This window comes from Mus caroli, chromosome X, assembly GCF_900094665.2.
Source record: "Mus caroli chromosome X, CAROLI_EIJ_v1.1, whole genome shotgun sequence".
In the NCBI taxonomy this organism is placed as follows: domain Eukaryota; kingdom Metazoa; phylum Chordata; class Mammalia; order Rodentia; family Muridae; genus Mus; species Mus caroli.
Window position 1 is genome coordinate 130,644,290 of NC_034589.1, and position 24,411 is coordinate 130,668,700.

A 24,411-nucleotide genomic window follows, 5' to 3' on the forward strand; every position below is an offset into this window, starting at 1 on the left:
AGAATGGGTGGGTAGGGAAGTGGGGGGCGCTATGGGGGACTTTTGGGATAGCATTGGAAATGTAATTGAGGAAAATATGTAATAAAAATATTAAAAATTTAAAAAAAACTATGAATGGGAGGGGTCAGAAAGAACAAAACAGGGGATAGCTCAAAGCAATTATATACTTGGATGTATGCAACCTGATGAGACAAATGTTTTACATTAAATTTTAAAAAGGTACAAAATTTTCAAATTTGAAACAAAGAAACTATGGATAGCTGAAGTCAGAGCGTAAGTTGGTACTGAGTCACCATCAATCAACAATGTCATGCTGGCCTCAAAGGGGAAAACTAGGAAAGAAGCTAAGAATGAGCCAAGCATTTAGCTATTAAGTTTCTACATGCTACTTTGTTTAATCATCAAAAGAGTCCCAAGAGATAGGCCTCCCCAGTTTACAATGGGGAAACTGAGAGTCATCAACTCCAAACAACTTTCCCGAGTTAGTAAGGATGAGATCTGTCTTTGGTGTTCTTAGTTTTGCTTGCTGACACATTAAAACACAAAATTATACATGCACATGGGACACCATGTGATGTTTTTATACATGTTTAGTTCTATACTGTCTTAATCATTGCAACATTTATCAGATAACTCACACAAATAAGATGCCATTCAATAATGAAAATATTTTTAAAAGTCTTTTCTTCTATCTTTTGAAAAACATGCTACAATATCTTATCTATTAAGCAACTTCTTACTTCTATCTAGCTGTAACTAAATCTTCATTGATCAACCTTCCCCAGAGAGCTGCGATTTAGACCGAAGTTTGCTTAGCTTCTCATTAGATTCTCTTCCTGCTATACCAGCTGCCTTCAAAAATACCTTTTTAGAAGAGTTATTTTTTTAAATGGGAGTTTTGCTTATAAGAGACATGGGGCTAATTATCTAACCTCCTATCATTCTTTACATTCTTTAGTTATATTGTTTAGCCTAGGTACCTGAAAAGTGGGAGTAGAAATGCATCCAAGAAGCCCTTTTTGAAAATAAGCTCTGTATTCTTTGTTGTAGCTCTCTATTTCCTTGTCTAAAGCAGAATTCAGGCTGCCTAGCAACCAAGCTAATGGTGTCTCTCTCTCTCTCTCTTTTTTTTTTTTGCTTGAATTATCTTATGTTTTGTACAAGCTCAAAGGGATTGAATCAAATATCTAGAGTGCAAGGTCTGAGTATTTATATCAATATATGTGTTCATACATATGTATAACATGCAGGGGCACGCGCGCGCACACACACACACACACTTCTTCCCTCAATCTAATAATCATAGGGAAAAAGATATTTTCAGATTATATTTATATGATGCTGTATCATTGGCTTAAAAGGCACAAAAATTAACAACCTGATCATTTGTGAATAACTATAACACAAAATGTCTGGTCTGACCAACAATTCTTATTAATCTGAGATAGTCCTGTAATTCCTGACTACACTGAACAGTTTTCAGTTAGATGTGTGTGTGTGTGTGTGTGTGTGTGTGTGTGTGTGTGTGTGTGTGTGTGTGTGAAGATTCATGTCACTTAAGGACTGGGAAAATAAAAAGGAGTGGAAGGGGGAGAAAGCAGAGAACTGGTTGGAGAGTAAAGACAGAAACCAATAATAGAAGAATGAGGGGAAGACAGGAAGGCAAAAAGCTGCTTACATTAGATGAATAAACAGGAGAGCTTCCTTTCCTCCCTCCTTCCTCATTCCTTTCTGCCATTCCTCCCTTCTTCCCTCTATTCCACATTCCCTGTGTCTCTTCTCTCCTCCCCACTCTCCTTCCTGCCTGTGTGTACCTATTCCTAGCTCATGTGGTAGTTTCTATAGATTAGAAGTTATATGCAGACAGTAAGCGTTTTTAAAAATAGCTAGAATAGCATGTGGATATATTTCAAAGTATGAGAATTTGCTAATACTAGTTCTATTGATTCTCACTATAAATTACAGAGGGACCCACATACATTGTACTAAATAATTATTATTTTTGCAAAATGTCAAACAGAGAGCTCTGGTGGTGGTCACCCTGGAAAGTCTGTAATGTCATTCATGAACCAGCTTGTTTTCACTGTTACACTTTTTAAGTCATGTCATGCTAGTTTTTTTCACTCATTAACCGGCTCTCCTCATGGTCCCCAAATGACTGCCACATTTCCAGACATTGTACTTAGGTATGGATATTCAGAAATGCAAAATGGGAATGTTCCTGTCTTGTATCTCTGTTCAAGATTGGGAAAATCGCCTCAGAAGTTACCCATGGAAACTTTCCCCCATACCTTCTTTGGCATCATTGTGTCTCTTACCAATGCCTGGATCAGTAATCTGGAGAAGAATGGAACCACTGTGATTTAGTTTATAGTTGCCAGTGGAGTCAGAAGTAGGCTGAAATTCAGCTAGCAAAGAAGAAGGGAGATTGTGCCTAACTATCACATTCTCCAATGGCATGCTTCCCTTCGAGCTTTTACTTGTCTAGTTGGTTGTTCTAAATAGATCCTGCTCAGTTTGTATAGTGTTGTTTGTATGTATGTTTACAGGGAGGGCCATTTGGCCCTAGACAATGGATTGTTGTACTTACTGGGGAAGAGCATCTCTCCTGCTCCCAGCTTTCCTCAATTGCCTACAGTTATAGCCCACTGTCTTGTCTTGTTGGTGAATTAGTTCCAAACTTGGGTCACAAGAAAGACCTCTATTTTATTAGCTCCCCTTGAACAGTCCCAGCATATGCTAAAATATGCTTTCCTTTCCTTCTTTCTGGTTACCAAAGAGACTAGAAAGCCAGCAGAATTGGGGGAAATGTTGGCAGCTTTTCATCTGACAGGGAATTAATTCTCAGAATATTTGGTAAAGGTAACAAGCCATTTTGTTCCCCACCACTACCTTTTTTTTTAATGGTCTCAGCTTATGGACACAGCTTGTGTGTTTGCACTTACTTGGTTTGAGTCAGGCTTCTCAGGAATTTCTCCACTGGCTGCTGCTTCTGCATAGGCTTCATAGAAGGTCTTTTCGTGGGACTCCACTGTAATAGTCAACACAGCATCATAGGCTTCCCGGAGCTTTGGATTGTTCCTCAGGACCTGGTAGGGGCTGTGCTTATAAGGTAAACTGTAGAGCAGTACATCATAGGGGACAAAGACGTAAGTCCCATCTGTCATTTTCAGATCATGAGCCAATTCCAAGAAGTGTGTTTGTGTCTCTCCCCCAATCAACGCCGAATGCATACACATTATGATTACTGAAACCGGGGTGGAGGGGGAGGAGGGCAAGGGGTTATGGTAGTAAAACACAGAATCAGAAACCAAACAGGAGAAAGAAAAAGAAATGTGTTATAACCAAACATTTAGACATTATTTCTTTCCTATTCCCACAGGATGGGCAAGATACCGAGGTCCTAAGTTAAGTCTGAGTTATATATGGGGACTCTCTAAGTTGTGTATAGAGGCAAGAAAGACATATCTACAGGCTGCAGAGCCTAATCCTAAACAGGAATAATAGTATAAACTGGGGACAGCAAACACAAAGGCCATGAGGCTGCAAGGTCTATTAAGTTTATATCCTGATAGCACTAGGTATTAGCTGTGTGCTTCTGAGTGAATGACTTGTCCTCACTGTGCTTCCAGATGTCAATAATTCATGAAGAAGCAGTGACAATTCAAAGAGAAAATTCATAAGATGTACCTAGTACATAGCACTAGATGGATAGTATCTACTCTGGTGTAAGAAGGATAGATTGGGAGAGAGGCCCATAGCCACTATTGCTTTCTTGCTGTCCACTCATTACAAATGTGCACTCCAGCATGTTTTGGCTAATGTTCCCCACTCTTACCAAAGCCATTATAGACAATGAATGGCCCTAACATATACCCATCTATAAATGCTACTAAAATTGTGGATGATATGTTCAACTTTTTCAGTCTTACTTCTCTGTAATTGGAATTACTTTGCACTCAATTTAATTCTTCCTAGACTTATGAAACTATGTTGTTTGGCAAGGCTATGCTAGAATAGACTGGATTAGAGTAGGCCACGGTTGAAGAATGGCAGCTAGATCATGAGACTGAAAGTCTTATATCCAATTTTGTCCCTGGCATGCTAAATGAGTTTAGTTTAAGCCCACTTGTGCTTCAGTGCCCACATCTTTAAAATGCAGATTCCAGTGCATTTCACAGGTACATTGAGTAGTTTAATTAGATAATGCCTGGCAAGCATTCTGAGCTCCTTGAAGAAAAGCAAAAGTCCTATCACCACTGGTAAATATTAATTATACATGCTTCTATGGAACCTTTAATCTCAGGAACTAAGTGTGCTTAACTACATTCAATGACTCGTCTTTGGCATTACCGTATTGCTTCATGTGTTTTCAAAAGCTTTCTTGACAGTTTTTAAATACTCCTGGAAAGTTTTGCTTTGGAACTAGAGCCACTACCTCTCAATTTTTAATGCACCCAGTAACTTATAAGATGGATTTTTAAAGACACACACACACAATACACATACAACCCAGCCAAATTTGAGTTCTTAAATGACCTAGTTCCTACAAAACAAATACCTTAAGAGAATCTACAGGTATTTGGATACTCAAACCTTTCTTTGAATTCTCTAAAGATATATCTTTGGAGCAATGTCTTGAGCCACACAAAGAATTCTGCTTCAGTTGTTGATAATCACACCCTGTAGAAATAGGGAAAATGTGGTACCAGAGATGTTTGGCAATTCAAGAGTTGAGCTTGGGAAGAGAAGTTAAAACTAGCATCACCCTCTCTGTTTGACCATCAAACATTCATTTGACCTAATCACTCAAGTCACAGGTCTGTTGGGTAGGGTTAGGAATGGGGAAGATATGGACTAAACCATGTGCTTTAGTTAGTTGTCTAGTATTCTTGGCAAGAAAGTCAGTTGGCATTTCTCCTGCAAAGGCAGTGATAAACTGACTTGTTCAAGGTTACCAAACATAGTTCCACTTAATTTTCTTAAGGGATAGTGAAATCAGTGCATGGAAAACATCAAATAGAACAAAGGACTTTGTGTTTGTTAAGATACAAATATTTCAGTGCATGCAGAGGGAGCTATTATGGTGTGCCATCCAGACACACACTTCAGGACTGACACTCATTTCCCCTAGCTGCTGAGAATGTTAGCATGTGAGAGCTAATGCCTCACCAATAATTAACCTCAACTGAAGAGAGCCGTCTCTCATCGGGTCATGTGCCTTTAGCAGTGAACTGAAGCTGGCTGGGGTAGATTTACACTGAATCTATGGTTACATTTTCAGGACATCTGTAAGCCAGTAAACAACATGTTATTAGCTTGAAAGTGGTCATGGTGATGGTGATTTACTCTATGGGAATCAGCAAACTACAAATCAGGGTTTTCTCACTCCCGGGAAGGGGCTTGCTAAAACAATTATTAGCACACTGTACCCTTTCTTTGGGTCAGCCTACAAAATGAGCAGTCTACACACAATGATAAAAAGCTGCAGACTCTTCATCTCAATTCTAGTTGTCCCAGCACCAGAGTATCCCTTATGGATTGGACAGGGCCTTTTTTGTTGTGTTCTTGCTGCCTAATTCTCTGGCTTTCTCTCTCTCATGAGTGTTATACTTGAAAACAATCACCAATAAAATCCCTGCACTCTAAGTTACATCTAGTACTAGTTTGAAATTATAACTCTACCCTAAACTGGCCACTACCATGTTATCCACAGTATTTCTTGCTCTAATTTGTGTGTGACAGCATCTTCTATGAAATTGCAGACTTCTTAGGGTCAGAGACTGTGTCCTATTTACTGTTTATCTTGATACACATGAGCACACACACACAACACATACACACACACTAAACATTGTTTAGATGGATGTCTGCATGCTAGCAAATTCCTAGGAAGAAAGACTCCGCATCCCTGCATTTTTAAATGTTCCATGAGGTATATAAGAGAAATGGGCACATTTGCACTATTAGGAAAGCCGAACAATTGGAAGCTACACTCTTACGTGAGTAGATACTAACAAGCCTGACTGACTGCCATTATCTTACCAATCTGAATCTCTATTTTTTTTCCTTGTGGGCACATATGAGTGACATTGTTTTTTGTTTGTTTGTTTGTTTGTTTTTTAAAAAGCTCCAAATTTCCAAAACTGGAAAGACAAGTTAAAAGTATCCAGTCCAAGCCTTCCTTCTCATTTTGAGATTAAAAAGAAACGGAAACGTTGAAACTGGATGATCTCTGGCCTCTGTTTTTGCAAGGCAAGAACTTGCCATTGCACACAATTAAAGTAGAAAGCACAAATACTGAATTCAAACAACAGCATCTTAATTTAATAGACTGAGTGCTTCATGCTCAGGGATTTATGGATGCATCTGTTCTACTAGATGGTTTTTCACTAAATAGCTTTTATTATCTCAAAATTACATTCATTAAAATAGGATTTGACCTCTAAGTTGTTGTCAGGGAAGGATTAGTATACAGAAACTTAAGTCCTAGACAAGGTTTAGGTTAACAGGTGGTCACCAAATAATATTAATTGGTAAGTTTCCATCTTGATTGTTAACAGTCAAGACATTTTATAGCCAAAACAAGGACCAGAAAATACATCCTTTGGAGGTCATATCTTACAAGGATGAATCAAGCACTGTGTCTGGTATATGCACAGTCCACTTGAGCTGAGCAGCAGCCATGTCTTCAGACTGTGGGGCGTCCCATGATAAGCTCTATAGGATCCTCTCTTACCATCAGTATTACTAGGAAAGAATGTTCATGAATGCCTGAAAAAAAAGCCAGTTTCTGGGTTCCTCTACTCTTCCTTTTCTCTTCCTACATTGAAATTCTCTACCCACTATTTCCTTGACATAGATGATTTATAGTCTTCAAAGGACAAAACTTGTCAGACACTGTTCTGCATTCCTGTAATCCCAGCACTAGAAAGAAGTGGGCAGGATGACCATGATGAACTATTACAGTGCATAGCCAGCATGGACTAGAACAGCCCAAAACACAGGAATACGTTGTCTAAAAAAAAAAAAAATTATTCTTTTGTCCTCCACCTGCATTTTTTACTGTTTTTGTGCCATTTCCTTCCATGGACATTCATCTTAGCCTCTTTCAGTTTAATGATTTGTTAAGACTGACTAAAGGGAGGGAAGACTGTAGGAGGAAAGAGATACAGATGACATAGATATAGTGTTCATAAATGCAGGCAGTCTTCTTGCCAGTTATATTTATGTACATATTTACATTTATCTATAGCAAATTTGATATCAAAATCCCTATCAGGACTAACACCATTCACCACCGTATTACCAACAATAACCAATTAGTGTTGGAAACAGGGCTTAAACCTTGCACACCTGAGGACACTTAAAATCATTTCATCAGTGGGTCTTTGAATTAAGAAAGAAAATCAGAAGGGCTGAATTATATATTATCCAGAGAACACAGACTCTCCAGTGTGTGTGTGTTTTAGGAGCATATCTCAAGCAGAGATGAAGCAGTAAAGTCCTTTCATAGACCAGTTATCATGGGATAGTCTGTGGGTGAACAGGATCAGCATCACTTAGGAACTTACTAGAAATGCATACGCTGGACCTCACCCCAGCCTCTCTGAATCAGACACTTTGGAGACGAAACTCAGCAAAGTGAAGAAACCCTCCAGGAAATTCTGATGCTCACTTAGATTTGAGAGCCACTACATCAGATAAATCTGAAGGCCCATTTCTTAGCTCTCCCATTCACTAGCTGTATGATGTCAGGCAAGTTATTTAACATTGCTGCCTCAGAGCTCTTACCCATCAAATTGGGAAAGAGTAATTGGCCTTATTTTAAAAGGACATTGAAAGAACTGAATGAAAAGTTCATTCCAAATGCCTAGGATATAATAAACTCTCAATAAATATTAGGTATTTATCAGTTATTCTTTCGTGTGGGGGAATGTAATTGATGGAAGGAAGCCAGTCAGGATGTGGCTATAAAGAAAGAAAACTGTATCTAATTTGGGGAGAACAAGAGAAGGGCATTTTGACTGGCACAACAAAGCAATTCCAATTTGGAAGGACTTAAAGGAAACTCCAATTGATGGTCAACCAGGTAAGCTCAAGTTGAAAGGATTTCAAAATAAGAAGACAGGAGGAATTGAAATGGCCCTGTGAAAAGACCTCTGAAGAGCTCGAGGTAAGGCCTCCTGCTGGCCTTTGTAGGAATGGGAAAAGGAACCCCTCCTGGGTGGATGCAATCCCTCAGGTGCTTTGCTTTGGGGAGTGAATGCTCCTTTGTATCAAGGGACAAAAACCTCCAGCAGGGCTCATGGGTGGAGGAGCAATGAGGGGGGTGGAATTTTGGCCCCCTTAGCCACTCAGTTAGGTTCCCAGGCACAGGGCAAAACCTACATAATCCTACCCAGGATTTCTGACTGCAAATTGAGGTCTTTGTCTTTGATCAACACCTCCACTTGACTTTGTTGGAAATAAAGATAACTGGCAATCACTTCCAAGATTTAAAAGAAATGGGTCACTAACCTTGGGAAGGCTGAATCTCCCTCCTCTGAGGCTACATTGCCCCTATTATTTGATACTAATAATGCCTACACCTATCTACTTGCTGTTGTGAGCCTTACAGATATTGTAAACTTTGAAGATGGAAACAACTACCACCTAGAAAATACTGACAAATGAGTTGGTCAATGTGTACATACCTTGTAAACTGTATAGTGCTGCTTAAATGTAAGGTAGAATAAATTATGGTTGCTTTTATTGTCTCTGTGACCCAATATCTAATGAAGCCTCTACTGTTTTCCCTCCCAAAAGCATCTAGCTTTATTATTATTACCCTATTGTTTAAATAACCATTACTGTGCAAACATGATTCAGATTTGTTTCTCAGAAAGACACTCCCTCTAACTTCAATAAAGGGCCAATAATATGGACTAACTGAAAACATTAATTCATTAGAAACAGAAGTGGCATATGTAGCAGCGCCTGCTCTTCTCTTCCTTCCATCCCTACTGCCCCCAGTTCTCATCACCTGCTACCACTGTCATATAGGAATGTCATCGCTGTTACTGTGACACAACCTTACAACTATTACCAGATCCCTTTAAAGGAATGGGTCCTTTCTTACTGTATTCAGAGCTACAAAGTATTCTCTATGGAAAAATTCCGTGCTCCTGAGTTCCTGCAAAGAACCTGGGTTACAGTGTTGGGGGCTCTTAGTTTCACAGCATAACAAGACTTCTTTGCATGGGTCAATGACCCAAAGGTCTATTTTCTCCAACTCTCACTTCTCTTTTCCAACTCTTACTGCCATATGTCACCCACTGGTTGACACATACTGAAATCTGAACACTTAAAGGGACCCCATACTCCTTTGCTAACTCTACACGGAAATACATGACATCACACTCAGTCTACAACCCAATTTCTCTGTTTCCACACCTCATCACGTTGTGACTCACTGGAATTTGCTGATAGAGAAATAGTATTCTGGAGCGTAGAGATTTATGTTCACCGCCAACACTGTCTCTTTCAGAGTCCCCCTCTTCCACCTGCTTCTGCCATCCTTATACAGGGCCTTCCATTGCTCCTTAAACTGTCTCTTTTGGGTTTGCCCCTCATTCTCAAAGTCCCATCCATTTAGTGGGCTGATGCATATCATCATCATCAAAAAATACATACTGACCAAAGAAAGTCTTATTAAGGCAGAGATGACAGGTCACTTCAAATGAGGAACACTTATTTACATTCTGAAGAGCTTAAAGGCAGCAGCTCTGAACTCTGTGCTTCAGCAGTACCTGGAAAGCTACTTAAAAGACCCTCGCCCCATGGTCCTGTGAAGGTTCTATGCCCCAGTATAGGGGAAAAGTAGGAGTGTGTGGGTTGGGGAGCAGGGGAAGGGGGAGCGGGGAGGGGATAGGGGATTTTCAGAAGGGAAACTATGAAAGAGGATAACATTTGAAATGTAAATAAAGAAAATGCCTAATTTTTAAAAAGGAAAAATACAATGTAATCTGATCACAAAAATTAAAAAATAAAGACAATAAAAAATAGAAGACCCTCGCTTGCCAATTCAAGTCTCTTCAGTCATTTTTGAAAAGATGCCCAGGTAATTCTAGTGGTCAGCTAATGCAAGAACAGTGAAAAAAACAAAGATGGACTTCAAATATAGGAAAATAAATGCATGGTTGCTACCTCTCTATCTTAAAGAAATTGGTGGTCCTAATTTCCCTCGCTCAGATGACAAAAGAAGCCCAGGGTCTGGATTTTATTTAATATTTCATGATAGGGACCAAAATGCCAGCTCAAACTATAGCATTTAGAATGAGTGGGATCTGAAACTTATGTTCTGGCACTAACTTTGTTGTTTTGTTTCTAGAATGGCTCCTCTCTGGAAATGATTTTTTATATTAAAAAAAAAAAAGAACCTCTGTGCTCAGCTCAAAAGGTGCTAAGTTCTGTTATGAAATAATCAGAGCCATGCTGTTTGCCTAAGACTGAAGGTCTTACAGACTGGAGCTTACAGACTATAGGACCACTGTAGCTCCTGGAATTTCAACCTCTGGCTTTCATCTTCCCACAGTGATTGTAATTAAGGTACACTGGTGGAGACACTTGACATTTAAGATGGGTTCTGGTGGTAAAATAGGCCTAAGATGGTCCTGTTTCTAGCAAGACCATTGTTGTGTTAAGGAAATGACTGGGAGCAGGAATAGTCCTAGAAGCCATCAGCTGGACAACTGGGTTCTAAGCTACAGGTCCTACAGTGATGAAGCGGCTGGAGTTTGGCATGAGCATCATTCCCGTACATCACTGCCACTTCCGCAGGAAGGAATAGAGGAAATTTATTTTCAAAACTCAAATAGGGAGGATAAAAAAGAAAATAATCAAAACCAAGTGTCAGAAATGTAAGGAAAAAGAATTTGATTCTAGAGAACTCAGAAGGTTCCTTGCCCCAAATTAATTCAAATCCTGTTGGTAATTCAAGCTTCGGTGAGTCAAGTCCCCTGTGACCCATTTTGCCTGCCTATCCCCTCTTCGAGAGTCATTTCAAGCATAAAGCTTCCCTTGTAATAAGAAGCATGTTAACAAAAAGCATGCTTTGCTGTGCCTTCATTAGCCACCTAAATGCCCTCCATACCAATGAGCTGTGTGCTGCTGGGAGAAGCATCTGCTTTATTAAGAAGGGGAGAAAAGGACCAAAGTGATGACAAGATGCTAACTGGGTACCCATGACGGAGCTACCTAGCAGGAAGTCAAAAGTACATCTCCACTCCATGATTAAAAAACAAAACAAAACAAAACAAAAACAAAGACAAAAACAAAAATGAGACGAAACCGTCAGAGGGCATTGCTATGGTTAGTCTGAAACTGATGAGGTCCTCAGGACAAAAATAGGGTGTGCCTACAGGACTCTCGATGTCATTCTTCTATACCAGGGGCTCACTCACAAGGGCATTTGACACAGAGTTCTTGAACTCTATTAAGTTCTTAAGCTTGGCTCTGTTGAAACCACATTCTTGGAGTCTGATTTGGGATGACAGAAGGCATGTGCATAAAGAACGAGGGAATGACGTGTTAGCCTAAGGTATGAAGGCAGAAAACCTTTTAGGGATTGTCATGCTTTTCACCAAAACCACATTTAAATCTTAGCCAGGAGCAAGCACTCACTGCGAATTCTGTCTGCCTGGCGAATCTGCTGGAGAGCTTTCTGAATGCTTTGGCTGTCTCGTCCCGAGGTCAGGACGACCCCTACAGGTAGGCCCTGGCTCCGAAGAGCACTTGAGACTCGATTGGCTGTATGCATCCAAATGTCTTCATCCGAGGAAATGACCCCAGCATGTGCCCACTGGAAATACTTCATGACGGTTACAAGCACCCGGATCGGAGACGGGAGTGTCCGAGAGAAGGTTGGGAAGCTATGTTTGTTATCTAATTCATGATTCACACAAGCCCAAGAGAAAATCCCTTTGTCCCAGTTGGTTCCCAGGAGTGAGGCTGCCTCGCAGAAGCCAGGGTTGGCAGGCCCAACAAATCCTGAGGCCATCTGCTGGTGGGAAATGAAACTGGCGAGGGCCTTTGAAGTCTGGCAGTCTTCGTTAAGAATCGCGTATTCGAAGGAGTAACTCCTGTCAAATGACTTATCCCGGCTGATTCGCTCAATTGCTAAAGCAGCAGCAACCTCAGGCAGGGCCTTGGAGAAGAACGGATCACATGTCCAGGGACCTATGACCCCGATCTTGTAGGGGAGTGCTTGCCCCCACCGAAGGAGAGGCAAAAGGGCCAAGAGGCACAAATATCTCAGGAACTTGGAGGAAGGGAGGCCATGCTGTCCTGACAGTCTGCTGGAAATGGCAAACCATGACAGAAGGCGAGAAAAAGGCCAGGGTCCGAGGAACATAGCCTCGCTGCCTTTCAGCAAGCTAGTGATGAAATACTGGAGAATTACTCTGCACTCTGAAGACGGACAGTGGTGTTTCTGAGTTCCTGTCAAGCAGAGGGAATCCTATGTTACACTGTTTCTGGAGTTTCTAGGGAAAAAAAAAAAAAAACAAAACACATCGCTTTTGAAACAATGCAGTCTCCCAAGGTGAAACTTTCCGTTACCCACCCCAACCAAACCGTTTCCTCATCTGGTCCTCCTTATCTCACAGTAGATGGCATCGTCTCCATCCACTGTCCTTTCACTTGCTTCAGTCAGAAACCTGTACAATTATGGAGGCTCCTCATTTGCCACCCCTCCACATTCAATCCATCACCAAGTCCAGTGGATTCAACATTAATAAGAACTGTCCACCTCCCAATTTGTGACAATTACAATGGGTAACATAAGGGAAGTGCTTACAACATGGCCTGGATAATCATCGGAATTATATTTGGTGTGCTGTTATTGACATGATGCTTTACAAGGTGTCCATTTACCTGCATCTTGCCTTCCTAGAGACAGACAGGTGAAAAAAGATTATAGCAGTCAGAGGAGGGCGAGTTGAGGTAGCTCACACAGACAGGAACAACTGGGCAGAGGAAGCATGGGGAAAGAAGAGAGCAGGAGCGAGGGGTATTTCTGGCTGTTATAAAGTTAGCTTCTTGTTTGAGATCTCTTCCCTCTGCGATTACAGTACTTCCTCCTTTCAACCACAAGAAGGGAGGGGGCACAAGAGGGGAAAGGGAAAGAAAGAGGAAGCAGGAGAAAGGAGGAAGAGGGGGTTAGAGGTTGTTCAAGAATGGGTGTTTTTGGAATGAAAGAAAGAAAGAAAGAAAGAAAGAAAGAAAGAAAGAAAGAAAGAAAGAAAGAAAGAAGGAAGGAAGGAAGGAAAGAAAGAAAGGGAAAGGAAGGAAGGAAGGAAGGAAGGAAGGAAGGAAGGAAGGAAGGAAGGAAGGAAGGAAGGAAGGAANGAAAGAAAGAAAGGGAAAGGAAGGAAGGAAGGAAGGAAGGAAGGAAGGAAGGAAGGAAGGAAGGAAGGAAGGAAGGAAGGAAGGAAACAAACATGTCCAAGTAACAATGATTTCAAGGTAGAACATGCTAGAAGGCTTTCAGGGGGGTTCATTTTCTTTTTTCTTTTTTTTCTTACAATGTGTAAAAGGAATCAAAGTTGAAAATATGTGAATTTAGCTGAATGTAGTAGTGCATGCCTTTAATCCAGTACTAAAGAAGCAGAGGCAGGAGGATCTCTGCAAGTTCAAGGCCAGCCTGGGCTGTTAACAGAGAAAACCCTGACTGAAAATAAAACCAAATAAGTGTATATTAGACTTTAGAGTTGCAAACTGTTTCTTCTGCCTACCTGGATTTATGAATCCAGTGAAGGCAAAGGCCAGATCACTAAGATCTATATATCATGAATTTTGAAGCTTCTGACATTGTATATGACATTGTCATCTACAGAGTTCATGTGTGAGAAATGGGTGATCCTGTTACCCACCCACCAAATCATGAAATAATCTTATAACATTTTACCATGTTTATGATTTGTTTGAGTTGGTCCAACCTCACAGGTATCCCAGCTGTGCATGACATAGCTTGTAGGTCAGACATGTCTGCTATCAGCAGTGTGGAGAGTGGTCTGGAAGGCTGGCAATATGGAAACACTCATATAAGACTTAACAGGGGGGTTGGAGAGATGGCTCAGTAGTAAGAGCATTGGCCACTCTTCCAGAGGACCTGAGTTCAATTCCCAGCAACTCACAACTGTCTATAACTCCAGGTCCAGGGGATCTGGCACCCTCACACAGACATACATACAAGCAAAATACCAATGTGCTGAAGAGTAAATAAATCTTTTATAAAAAGAAAGAAAATGAAGAGGAGAGAGAGAGAGAGATAACAGAACAAGAGCATAGGAGTGAAGATATAGAAGTAAAATGAATTTCTTCAGAATGAAGAGTACCAAGGACAATCTCTGAGAATCCACAAGACTTACAGGACAATCAGAAAGGAAATATGTCATAATGACTTAAAAGCTCCTAAGAACTTTGTGTACTTTGAGGACACAGAGTAGTTATCAGTATCACCCTCGGTAAAATCAAGTAAACCAAAGATAGTTAGGGTCCAGTTGACTTCGACTCAGAGAGTAAGGATGCAAGTTTGAGGACCACAATGAGAAAGTAGATAAAGAAGAATGAGTGAATGATGTAAAGTCAGCAAGCATGGATAACTCGAGATGACAAATGCTGAAGCCTCAGTCCTTGCCTCTACCACCCCATCGCCTGCTCTTCTGTCTTCAGGCTCTGATAAAGGTCGTGTAGTTCTTCTGACACGTGTCACATCATCTGACAGAACTAGGATTTAGGAAATCCCATGACTTCTGTGTGGAATTCCCTCTTCTCTCTTCCATTGTCTCTTTCCATGCTCTTTTGATGAATGCTCCCATCAGGAGCCAATTGAAATGTTTCCCATTGTGTGCTAGCTTAGGTAACCCTCCCAGGTTGAGTTCATTGCACACATGTTCCTAACTTTGAGAGAAAGTATTACTCTTATTCTAATCTTTCTGTTTCTGGATGGATGAGTACACTGAACCTACTGATTTCTCTGCACTTACAGAATTTCAAAGGAAATAAGCCACAACAAGGGCATCTGTATGGAGAAGAGGTCACGCTTGACTAGGACTTCCTGAAGCCAAATGCCCAGCAAAGAGAATCAGACGAATGTTCATGAAATAAGAAACAACACAGTCAAGTTGATCCCAGGTCAGGAATACCCTCAGTACCTCAAATTAATTGCTCTTAATTGCTTGTTACTGTAATCACAGCATTTAGGAAGCTAAGTTAAAAAGACTGAAGTAAATTCAGATAGCCCAGTGTACAGACTGAGACCCTGAAAAGAAAATTAATTTAAAAACTATATACATTCAAAACCATTAATTGCTCAAGAGAGATGATGAGGAAAATCATTAGTAAACACTTAGCTTGAACCAAATGTCAAAATAATGCCGTGGATCTCCTCTGGAGATAATCACCATAGCTGTGCACTGATGAGGCCAAACTATTTTTTTATTATTATTAACTGTAATCATTTTGCTTATGGTAGCCCTGCTGGATGTTATCCTGGCTCCAACACCTAATGTTGTGAGAAACCTTAATTGGGGCACACCTGGTAGATCTTTAAGAGCTACCAAATTAGCGTGGCCAACATTCATACCTCAGTTGGGTTAAAGGACAGTGGAGGCAACTTGGGAAATTAGGAAGCTCAAGAGAAGACACAGGTGTGAGCGTTAGAAAGAGAAGCTCCTAACTGCTTTAGGCATAGAGAAAAGGTGCTTCTGGGATATGTCTGAAGATCTCAGATTCATTGTTAGGCCCTGGAAGATAATATGGTTTAATCTCTCTTTCATTAAAAAACAAAACAAAACATCTCCCATCTGATCTGTGTGCTGCGGTAGAAGCATTCAGGGAAGACACAACCTACAAACTGAGATCTGATAAACAGCCCTGTGCTGCTCTTCCCACCTTCTTCCCATTCCAAGGTTTTCCAGTTTCCAGGAGGCGCTCCTGCTTCAAGTATGTTTTGTGTCCAAGATATTGAATTATCTACCTCTTAGCTTACAGGTCCTCGCTGTTTCAACCGCCAGAAGTGGACAACAATGAGAGCAATTCCGTGGGGTGAACTGACCCTCATTCACAGCAACAAGGCAAGGAAGCTGCTGTTACTCATAAGGAGCTTGTGCATCACGAAATTCAGGGTGAGGCGTCCTCACTGATATACCACCAGTGTTGTGGTGGAACTTGTAAGAGGTGAATGGACCTTTAGGAAGGATTGATGGGTTTTGGAGGGACTTGGTGTTCACACCGGGATGGATGAGTTCTTCAGAAAAGGAGAGCATTCTCATAAAGTGAGTCTGGCACCTCTCCCTAGTGCTTTATGATGTGACCTCTTATCTGCTCTCCCATCACTCAATGTCACCTGAAATATTACAGTGTTACCATGAAGCCCATAGCACATGCAGCTGCCAGATCTTGAATTTCCTGATATCAAAGCTGTGAGCTTAATAAACATCTCTCTTTACAAAGTACTCAACCTCAAATATGTTGTCATAGCAACACAAAGTGGACTACCAAGACAATTGGTTCTTTTAATCCAAATACACCAGTCTGATGAGTTCTTTTCCATAACCTGTATATTTAAATTAGAAATCAGCACCCTGAATAATAATAAAGGCTAACATTTACTGAGTTCTGAGTATGTGAGAAACAATTGGCTATACCCTTTGCATGTATTATCTTATTTTAATAACAACTTAATTTAAAGACTTCATTTGAGCTCTTAGAGGCGCCTGCTGTCATAATCAATTATAGCTAAGGAAAGAGTACTGCGAATGAACAACTTTGTCTGTGGGTACACCATGGTAGACTGAGGGTTTATACCCCAGTTGATTAAGCACTCGGAGAGAAGGCTTACAGATATCCCCTAATCTATGAAATAATTGAGATCACCACATTATACCTTCTCTTCTACTCAAATTGCGTTTTTATTGATTCATTTGTGGTTTAAGACTTCCTTAGTTCTCCCATCCCCCGTGAAAGAATAAATTAGACCAAGGGGTAGAGAAACAAGGCGAATTGGGAAAAAAAATAACCATCTAAATGGAAGAAATCTGTGATTTAGGTTTAATCCTCTTCGTGAAACAACCAGATTTGAAGCAGAGTGCTGCCAGGGTGGAAGTGGGGGTCACTAGTATTATATAGCAATCCTGCCTAGGTGTTCAGGTATGGACGTCTTGGAAGCACATCTCTCACTGTTCCGTTTCTTCATCTGCAAAATGTGGTTAAATAGAATGTAATCCTTTGAAGAGAGCTGGCTGAATACGTTACCATGCTAAGCACACAGCAGTCTTTTCATTACCCTGGTTCTCCTTTGCTGCTTGCCAAGTGGGTCATGCTGGCAATCACGAGGCCAGGTCTCTGGATCCAGCTCTGCCAGTGATTCCATACCGTGCGACTGTCAACAAATTGTTCCCCTCTCCTCGCTAAACTGGACTTCGGGGTCTTTAATTATCTTTCTTCTTTGGCACATACTGATGCTGGCTTCTCTGCTTCTTCCAGACAGTGATTCCAAAGCACACCACCCATCATCGTTAAAGTGCTTGCTCGACCAGTCACCATCCCCCTACAAAAGGCCTTCCTTCTCTAAAAGGCTTCTTCCTCATGTTTCCTACCCAACTGTTTTCTACTGAGTGCAAACCTGCAGATCCAGTTTCTAAGTTTTGATTTGTAATCCTTGGTAGAAACTCTAATATGTGAAGCCTACTTTCTCCTTCAGTGTGAGTTATACTATGCTGACAGCCTGGATTCCTAAAGCCACCACTTACCATTATTGTTCCTACACACACGTTTAGAACCCGAGCACCTAGCACTGTGCCTGGGGCTTAGTAAATGCTCAATAAATATTTGTAGAACAGTTAGCAAAGAGGAGAAAAGAGCAGTAATGAGATGTCCTTGAAAAAGGCCCTAATTTAGATCTTGGTCAGGATCCACCTTTGTAAAATGATCTACAAGGTGAAGTTTGCCCTCATTTTTTTTCTTAGTTCTCTCTGGCCTCTCCATTAATATAGAGAAAAGCAACCCTGGAGAAAACTATCTTTAAATAATCTGCATGCAGATGTGATGGCTTCTCCTACCCTTCTCAATGGAGCAGTGTTTGAAATAGTGATAGAGCCATGCTCATGCCAACACTATCAGTATTCATTTGTAATACACTGCAGATACATGAAGAGCATCCACATTTTAAACAGGGAAATTAGAGCTTGTAGATCAAAGTCTTCAGCTGTCCTCTCTAGTCTAAGCCTGGCATTCTAGTGATATAATCCAGGTCAGTCTTCCTAATGCCTGCCCCGTCTCAAATTCTAAAAAGGTTGGTATTCTTGAAGCATTTTTCAAGTTTGCATGCACTTAGAACACAGGCTCTTCCTCTAGCCATGGGTCTGAAAGTGCCCCTTGCCCATCCTCCCCGTTGCTACAGCTCTTTTTCTTCATTAACTGCCAAGTTAATGCTCCACCAAGCTGAAGATCTGCCCTCCTCACACTCTTTCTGGTATATATGCCATGTACTCAGCCCGAATGCTGCTAGGTCTCCCTGAAGAAACAGAATTTTCTATGTTGTTATAGTAGTGCATCTTGTTTCCCCAACTCAAGACTTTACAGGAGGAAAACTTATTCTTTAAAAAAGGGAATGAACAGAGGAACCAAAGGAAGGATGGGGAAGTGGAGATAAGAAGAGGGAGGAAGAAGGAATAAAGAATGCCTTCACATGTTGGTTTTGATTTAAAGACAAAGTCTAACACTCTTATATAAGAGGCCTTTGCCTGTTGCCTGCAAAGCAAGCCTGCTGTAGGGTTCCCTGGGGTTAATGGGAAGCCTAGACACAACCAAACTCAAATCTGAAGTTATGACATTTTGGAACTAGAACACTACTGACCCAAAGTTCTGTGGTTATTGTTTAAGTAACTCAGCTATGAAGGCCTGCACCAGGGTCCTGCTTCCTTGGACAGTGCTCAACACATAGGGACACACCATTTCCTTTCAGGTAGCTTTCCCAACCTTCTGGGTGGCCTGGCTTCACAGGGCAGACACTGTTCTCTAAACATCCACAAAGAAAAGCTAGGACGGATAGAACTGAGGGAGAATGGCTCCTTATCTGAGCTTGTCAAGCTGGGGACTTCTCTGGAAGATTGATCTTTGCAGTTTCAGCCTGAATCAAGTTAACAGCTTGGCTAAGAAATAAAAGAGCCATGGGAGAAAGTAAACGAAAGCTTGGCAGAGAGTTTTTAAATCCAAATCTTGATTTAACCGTGTCTTGAACTAGCTAGCCCCCTCCCTCCTTCCCTCTCTCCCTCCCTCTCCCTCCTTCTCTCCTCTCTTCCTCCCCTCCCTTTGTTTTCTTTCCTTTCTTCTTTTCACCACATATTTCAGTAAATGTAACACATCTCAGGTAGTGTCTGAGCTCACGAGTGGGCTGATTTTTCTCACCCGTCTCCCCATCATAAGCTTTCCCATAAACAAGAGTTATCAGCTACTTACCATGTAAATCACTATTCAAACATCTCCAGTGGACAGCCTGCACACACAGATCTCAGGCACAGCTACTCCAATGTACTCATTTCTGCATATCTTCTGGGCTGTCATAATCCTGCCAAGGACTCCAGTCTGTTGACAAAATCCACTGAAAGAGTAAATAATTGTGAGGCATTGTAAACCTTTAGAAAATCACTGCAGTATCCACACCAAGACCTGGATTAGGATTTAGAGTGACACTTGTAATCCTTTAAATTGATCCCACCTGTAGCCGAGTGAGAGCTGACCTAAATGCATTGACCCAGAGATTAACAATTTGAATCCTCTAGACATACACACCCTCCAGAGACGACTGCCTTCTTCTACCTTTCCAGCGAGGCTCAGGCAGCCTTGGATTTTTTGCTTGTGTGTTCCTCCATTCCCCCCACCCCCTGCCTAAGCTCCCTTTCTCCAGGAGCGCTCTAAATGCCAGAACATTCATCAGCCGTGGTGATTCTGCTCTGAGATATGAGTGATGATCCAGGCTAAGACCTGAAAAATTCAAAGGAGATGAAATTCCTCTCCCTCTTAGAGCCCCCTCCCCTTAAGGACCTTCACTTCCTTTCCTTGCAAAGAAGGGTTTCTAAGTTCCCTGCACTCCAGTCTTCCCACCCTCCCACTTAGACTTCAGATCTGTGCTTTTCCCATCATCCCTCCCCCTAGATGCCTGCCTACCATTCGGTCAGGGCTCTATTCTGGAATCCAGAGTTTAAGAGATGAGGTATCAAAGAATAAAAATGATTTGTATTAAGTAAAGGTTACTACATGACAACCATTTTACAATAGCTTAATTTTGTTATAATTCACCTATCATATTTACTTCCCTGACACGTATGATTTAGAGGTTTTTAATATATCCACGAGATTGTACAATTATTACCATTCTTTCATCCCAGGACAATTTTCACTTTCCCTACAAGGCAATTCTATGCTTGAGTAAAAAATCACTCTGAATTCTCCCTGTCTTCCCATGCCTTTGTGGGTATATGTGGGGATGTGTGTGCATATATGCAGAGACAAGAAGTTCGGTGTCTTCTTCAATCGCTATCCATTTTATTTTTTTATTTTTGATACAGGGCTTTTCACTGAAGCAGACTTTGGCCAAAGTGGTAGCCAGCAAGCCCAGAGGATGCTCTTGTTCCTGTCTCACCATGACTGGGATCTCAGGAGCATGCTACACTGCTCCACATTTTTTATGGGTGTCCTAGGAAATAAAATCAGGTGTAATTGCTTGCACAGCAAACATTTTATAAACTAAGCCATCTCTGAAGCTGTAATTTCATATAAAATTTCAGGTGGGCAGAGAGGGCATTAGAGGCTCACACATTTAATCTCAGCACTCAGGAGGCAGAGGCAGGTGGATCTCTGAGTTTGAGGCCAGCCTGGTCTACAGAGTGAGTTTCGGAGACAGCTAAGGCTATACAGAGAGACCCTGTTTCTGAAACAAAACAAAACAAAACAAAACAAAACAAAACACTATGTGGAAGTAGTATTTTTTTTTCTCTTGGGTATGTACAAAGAGAGGTCCTGGGCACAAGTATTCCCCTTGAGTGCCTACAGAGACAGACCATTCTTTCGTTCACCTGTTAGATAAATTCAAGTGATTGAACTCCAGGCTTCTAGGCTTGCTTGGGAAGTTCCTTTATCTGCTGAGCCATCTAGCTGGTCCCCTGTCTTCCTTTGTAATTATGACTGCAAACAAAAGAAAACATAGTCTCTTTCCATTTAATGATTTTTTTCCTACTAAACACTACAGAAGACTTCATGGAAAAGTGGTAAAGGCTTTGCATAGCATTAGCCCACAACTCTCATAGTCCTTTCATGACTAGGGTGAAAGTTGGAGTGTAGGCAATAAAAATAGATCCACAATGACAAACCCGTGGTTAATCATTCAGAATGAAGCCTTGGATAAGTTCTTTCATCAGGTCAGGAAATGGTGTACGAACCTGGGGACCATGTTAGGGAAAAACAAGTATGAATTAAGAGGAAAGCTACCAGGCAAGATGTTAGACACCACACATTTCCACAGCCCCCCATCTCCAATGAGGGCACTTATTGGCAACTTTCAACCTTTAAAAATTGTTTCATGTGACCCATCCCACTGAAATTTCTTTCTTAAAATGTTTTTGAACAATCATTTGATATTTTTATGTGTATGGGAATTTTGTCTACATATGTGTCTGTGCACAACACGCGTGCAATACCCATGGAGGCCAGAAGAGGGCATCAGATTCCCTGAGGCTGGAGTTATAAATGGTCATGAGCTGTCATGTGAGTGTTAGGAATTGAACCTAGGTCCACTGGAAGAGCAGCCAGTGTCTTAACTGCTGAGCCCCATCACTGAAATCTCTTTAGTTCTTTCAGTGGTACTAGCAAAGGCCCTTTTGCATTTATCACACTTAGCATGTTTATTGTGCTCAACAGGAGGCACATTAACACTTATTATTATTATTATTAAAAAAAAAAAGTCTCAGCCAAGTGTGGTGGCACTTGGGAGGCAGAAGCAAGGGAATCTGAGTTTGAAGCCAGCCTGGTCTACAAAGTGAGTTCCAGGACAGCCAGGGCTGCATAGAGAAAACAAAACAAAAAACAAATGTGTGTGTGTGTGTGTGTGTGTGTGTGTGTGTGNGNGAGAGAGAGAGAGAGAGAGAGAGAGAGAGAGAGAGAGAGANAATAGTCTGGGATCCAGTGCAATGTAATTACCAATTATTTTGCACATCCTCACAAGTGGCACTGCAAATGTATTATTTCATTTACTTTTCAGAGCATCCCTAAGACACAGGGACAATTCCTAACCTCATTATACATATATATAAATGAGTAATTCTATTTAGGTTACGTAGCTTGAATAATATTACACGGTTAGTAAATGATGGGGTCATAAGTATAATACACAGAGTGTGGTTTGAGAATCTAGAACTTAATAAGTTTGCTGTATTTCTTCAGACTGCACGGGGTGGGGAATGGAAAGTAACTTTCATGCATATATTATTTTGTGCACACATGTATTTATCTATGACATCAGCAGTGGGTTTGTTTTGCTGCTGTTTTAACAGGACAGGTGGAAGATTGTTCCTGCTATCATAGTCCAGAATACATGCCCAGAATAGAGCTCAGTGCTCACCTCTAGTGGTCAACTTCGCAACTGAAATTAAAACCAGCGCTGCAATGACAGCACATAGCCACACGATGTCACTATTACATCATTATGGCTACAAAATTTCTCTAAGGATGCTGAAAACATTTTGTGATGGACAACAGTAAAAATCATTAAAATATTTTCTTTATATTAAATGTCCTATTTGTGTTAGCATTTCCGTTTTTTGAGAAAATGTTACACTTTACACAGCAGACTGGCCCAAACTTGTGGCAATCATTGTGCCTCTGCCTCCCAAGATCTGTCATTAGAGGCACTACTGAGTTTATATTTTATACCAGGGTGGTTTCAAACTCACAGACGCGCCTAATCTTACTCCTAATTGCTAGGATTAAAAGCAGGCACCATTATGCCTGATGCAGTTTATCTTCAAAATATGATATTATGACACATGTTATCATTAAAATCACAGGTTGACTCCATGTCAAACTGGATCTCTCTTCAAATAAAAGTTTCACTTTTCCTAACTTTCTACACTGGAATTAGATGTGGAAGTTCCTTAAATCCTGAGTTTGCTCGTGGGGAGGAAAGATGATGACTCTTGTATGCAGCAGGAGCTGCATAATACTGTTTCTTACCAACCAAGGCCTTTTAAGTCTATGGTAGGCCCTCTGAACCTTTGCCCTGCCCCATGTCTTCTCCCACATGCATTGTCATATATAGGTAAATATACTTTTGAAAATTAATATAGAGACTTGGAGAGATAGTTCAGCCATTAAAGAGCATTGGCTGTTCTTGCAGAGGGCTGGGTTTCTGTTCCCAGCATCCATGTGGCAGCTTACAACCATCTGTAACTCCAATTCCAGGAGATCTAGCTTCTCCTCAGGAAGCAGGCATGCATGTGATACTCGGGCCTCTATTTGGGCAAATAGTCATATACATACTTCTTAGTAGACATTATATATACACAGGAGTTCTTATAAACTTAATATCCAAGCATACACTTCAACAAACTACTGGGTTTTTCTGAATTAAACTATAAGCATTCATAAAACCAATGCATTGTATGATTGGACATTTACTTACCATTTATTGACTTGGATTTCAGAATAATCTGGATGTGTTGAGGCAATACGTTCAAGAACTTTAGTCAGGCTTCAAATTCTTTTGTAGGCCCTTTAGAAATTATAGGTATGAGGCACTGTACCGATGATATTTGAAAACGAAAGCCTCTAGTTAATATAATCATTTAACTTACACGTTACTATTATGGCTGCAGAATATTTCATTGTGTCTCGTCTAAAGTGAGGTCAGCTATGTTCTAGGATTATAAATGTACATTGACTCCAGTTATCTCATTATAGATGATGCTGCAATGTGAAATCTTTAAATATAACCCTATTTACAATATGGTACAATGCTTACTTTAGGATAGATTCAAAAAGCGAAATTACCACATCAATGTGCATGAAGATCAGTTATATGTCATAGCATATGTGTTGTAAGGATTTTTTTCCATTTTTTTATTTATTAGGTATGTTCTTCATTTACATTTCCAATGGTATCCCAAAAATCCCCCATACCCCCCCCCACTTCCCTACCCACCCACTCCCACTTCTTGGCCCTGGCATTCCCCTGTACTGTGGCATATAAAGTTTGCAAGACCAATGGGCCTCTCTTTGCAGTGATGGCCGACTAGGCCATCTTCTGATTCATATGCAGCTAGAGACAGGAGCACTGGGAGGTACTGGTTAGTTCATATTGTTGTTTCACCTATA

General features: G+C 40.9%; 1 protein-coding gene across 1 annotated transcript in view; it reads right to left on the reverse strand.

Moving 5' to 3' along the window:
• Window positions 1–12,467, reverse strand: part of Gucy2f (guanylate cyclase 2F, retinal) — an 85,677-nt gene extending 73,210 nt beyond the window's left edge. Inside the window, exons 1-2 of the mRNA XM_021153636.1 lie at window positions 11,665–12,467; window positions 2,946–3,247 (exon numbers count right to left, since the gene is read on the reverse strand). Of these exons, the coding sequence (XP_021009295.1) occupies window positions 2,946–3,247; window positions 11,665–12,394 (1,032 nt within the window). The 5' untranslated portion in view covers window positions 12,395–12,467. The remainder of the gene's footprint in view (window positions 1–2,945; window positions 3,248–11,664) is intronic.
• Between the last annotated feature and the right edge of the window lie 11,944 nt (window positions 12,468–24,411).